The sequence below is a fragment of the Microtus ochrogaster genome, chromosome 19 (genome assembly GCF_000317375.1).
Source record: "Microtus ochrogaster isolate Prairie Vole_2 chromosome 19, MicOch1.0, whole genome shotgun sequence".
In the NCBI taxonomy this organism is placed as follows: Eukaryota; Metazoa; Chordata; class Mammalia; order Rodentia; family Cricetidae; genus Microtus; species Microtus ochrogaster.
Window position 1 is genome coordinate 24,293,303 of NC_022021.1, and position 3,026 is coordinate 24,296,328.

Genomic DNA, 3,026 nt, shown 5'->3' on the forward strand with positions numbered 1-3,026 from the left:
GTCATCGGGGAGTTAGTCCGCAAGGACTTCTGGAGCCCGATTCTTTGGAGCTCAGCCAGTATCCGAAGGATACGTGGTTCTAGTTGGAGGAGAGGGATCCAGACCCTCAGAGCCTCCATTTAGGTTTTTGCTTTCGGTTTTATGCCGGAGCTGCGCTGCGCGTTTGTTCTGTCTCTGTCTTTGTGTGTCTTTTTTGTTTTTTGTTTTTATATTTGGTTCCCTTCTCTTCGAGAAGATGGGACAAACCCTAACCACCCCACTGAGCCTTACTTTAGACCACTGGCCTGACGTCCGTGCCCGAGCCGACAACCTGTCAGTCGATGTTCGAAAGAAGAAATGGGTGATCTTTTGTTCGTCCAAGTGGCCTACTGTTGGGGCAGAATGGCCAAGAGATGGCACTTTCAATCTCAATATTATTTCCCAGGTTAAGGCAAAAGTGTTCAGCCCGGGACCACATGGACACCCGGACCAACGCGCCTACATTGTTACCTGGGAAAGTTTGGCACGTGACCCTCCCCTATGGGTCCAGCCCTTTGTCATCTCTAAGAAACCCCAACCTCCTCTTACCCCTACAGCCCCTAAGGCTCCCCCTCCTCTGGAGAGCCAACCGCTTGTGCCTCTTCCTCCTGCACCTTCCCCTGCCCCATCCTCCTCTTCCCTATACCCCACCATTCTTAAGGATAAGGTTCCCAAAGAAAAACCTCCAAACCCTACCCCTGAGCCCCCTCCCGTCCTTTCTCTGAACCCTGACTCTCCCCTCACTGACCTTCTATCAGAAGAACCCCCTCCTTATGCAGATCCAGAGGATCCAGAGAGTCCGGATGGGCCAGAGACTGCAGCGGTGGGTGGACAGCCTGCACAAGTCTCCACAGCCCCTTCACCCATGGCTGGAAGACTCCGGGGAAGGTGCGAGCCACCCCCATTCCACTACTCATGCCCTACCCTTGAGAGAGGACCCAAATGGCCGACAGCAATGCTGGCCATTCTCTGCCTCAGATCTATACTATTGGAAACACCATAACCCCCCATTCTCCAAAGATCCAATAACGCTGACTAACCTGATTGAGTCTATTTTAGTCACCCACCAGCCCACTTGGGATGATTGCCAGCAACTCTTGCAAGCCCTACTGACCTCGGAGGAAAAGCAAAGAGTCTTTTTGGAGGCTCGGAAAAACGTCCCAGGTGACAACGGTAGCCCAACCCTTTTGCCTAACGAAATTGACGAGGCCTTCCCTCTGACGCGACCTGACTGGGATTTCACCACGGCTGCAGGTAGGGGACACCTACGCCTCTATCGCAAGTTGCTAATCGTGGGTCTCTGAGGGACAGCATATCGCCCCACCAATTTGGCCCAGGTTAAGCAAGTAATACAGGGAAATGAAGAGACGCCCTCAGCCTTCTTAGAAAGGTTCAAGGACGCTTATAGGATGTATAACCCCTATGACCCTGAAGATCTACGGCAAGCCACAAGTGTATCCATGTCTTTCATTTGGCGGTCTAGTCTGGATATTAGTAGCAAATTGCAGAGGCTTGAGGGTCTGCAGGGATGTACTATACAAGACTTACTAAAAGAGGCAGAGAAGATTTTCAATAAGAGAGAGACTCCAGAAGAAAAAGAGGAAAGATTATGGCAGAGAATGAAAGATCGGGAGGATGAAAGAGACAAGAGGAGAAACAAGGAATTAACTAGGGTGTTGGCCACCGTGGTTCAGGGACAGAATAGAGAGGGAGACAGGAAGGGAGAACGACTTAGGGCCAAGGTGGACAGAGACCAATGCGCGTATTGTAAAGAACGAGGACACTGGATTAAGGATTGCCCCAGGAGGAACAAAGGACCTAGGAAGCCCAGGCCGCAAACCTCCCTCCTCACCTTAGAGGATTAGGGAACTCAGGGCCAGGAGCCCCCCCAAGCCCAGGATAACTCTTGATGTCGGGGGGCAACCAGTCACCTTCCTAGTAGATACTGGGGCCCAGCATTCAGTCCTGATCCAGACTTCAGGGCCACTCAGCGAACGATCTGCTTGGGTCCAAGGAGCCACTGGTGGCAAGAGATATCGATGGACAACTAATGGGAAGGTTCAGCTGGCTACTGGTAAGGTGACGCATTCCTTTCTGCATGTTCCGGACTGTCCCTATCCCTTGTTGGACAGGGACCTCCTCACCAAGCTAAGGGCCAAAATTCATCTTGAGGACACAGGGGCTAAGATAACGGGCCCAGATGGAGGTCTCCTCCAAATTTTGACCCTCCAGCTGGAGGATGAATATAGACTTTACAAGCCCCCGGGGCAACAGACAATTGACATGGCCCCTTGGCTCCTCCTCCAACAAGGCCACATCTACTCCAACAAAGCCACATCTCCTAACAGTACCAGTCCCTATGGACCAAGAATTCAAACACCTGAGTTGATGGGGAATATAGCTATTCAAGCCACCACTTTCCACTCCATGACTCCCATAGGCTTGTAGCCAGAACATAAGGCAAAATGTATAATCCAACTTCAAAAGCCTCATAGTCTATCACAACCACAACAATGTTTAAAACTCCAAAGTTCAAAGTCTCTTCTGAGATTCATGCAACCTCTTAGCTATAATCTCCTATAAAATCAAAAAAGCAGATTACATACTTCTAGTATATAATAGCACAAGATATGCATTACTGTGGCAAACTGGAGAACAGGGAGGAGAGTGAGAAAATACAGGACCAAAGCCAGACAGAAAACCATCTGGGCTGAAAGACCCTACAGACCCCCTCCTCAAAACCCGCAGCTAGCATGCTCCCAGAGGAACATCCTGTTTGCTTTAAAATAAAAATATTCTCCGGATCAGCAGCCAGCCTGCTCTTGTAAGAACATCCCATGTCCTTGAGAGAGCAGGATGTCTATGAGATAGGAAGACTGCAAGACAGGATGTCAATAAGATAGGACATCAACAAAGCAGGTTGACTGCAAAACAGGATATCTATAAAGATATGAACAGGATGACTATTGACAAACATCCATACTGAGAGAGGAAACCATTCATGCCCC

General features: G+C 49.8%; 1 protein-coding gene across 1 annotated transcript in view; it reads left to right on the forward strand.

Moving 5' to 3' along the window:
* Nucleotides 1–235: 235 nt before the first annotated feature.
* LOC106144010 overlaps nt 236–3,026 on the forward strand; it is a 5,871-nt gene continuing 3,080 nt past the window's right edge. Inside the window, 3 exon segments of the mRNA XM_013349652.1 lie at nt 236–906; nt 950–1,903; nt 1,905–2,285. Coding sequence (XP_013205106.1) covers nt 236–906; nt 950–1,903; nt 1,905–2,285 — 2,006 coding nt within the window.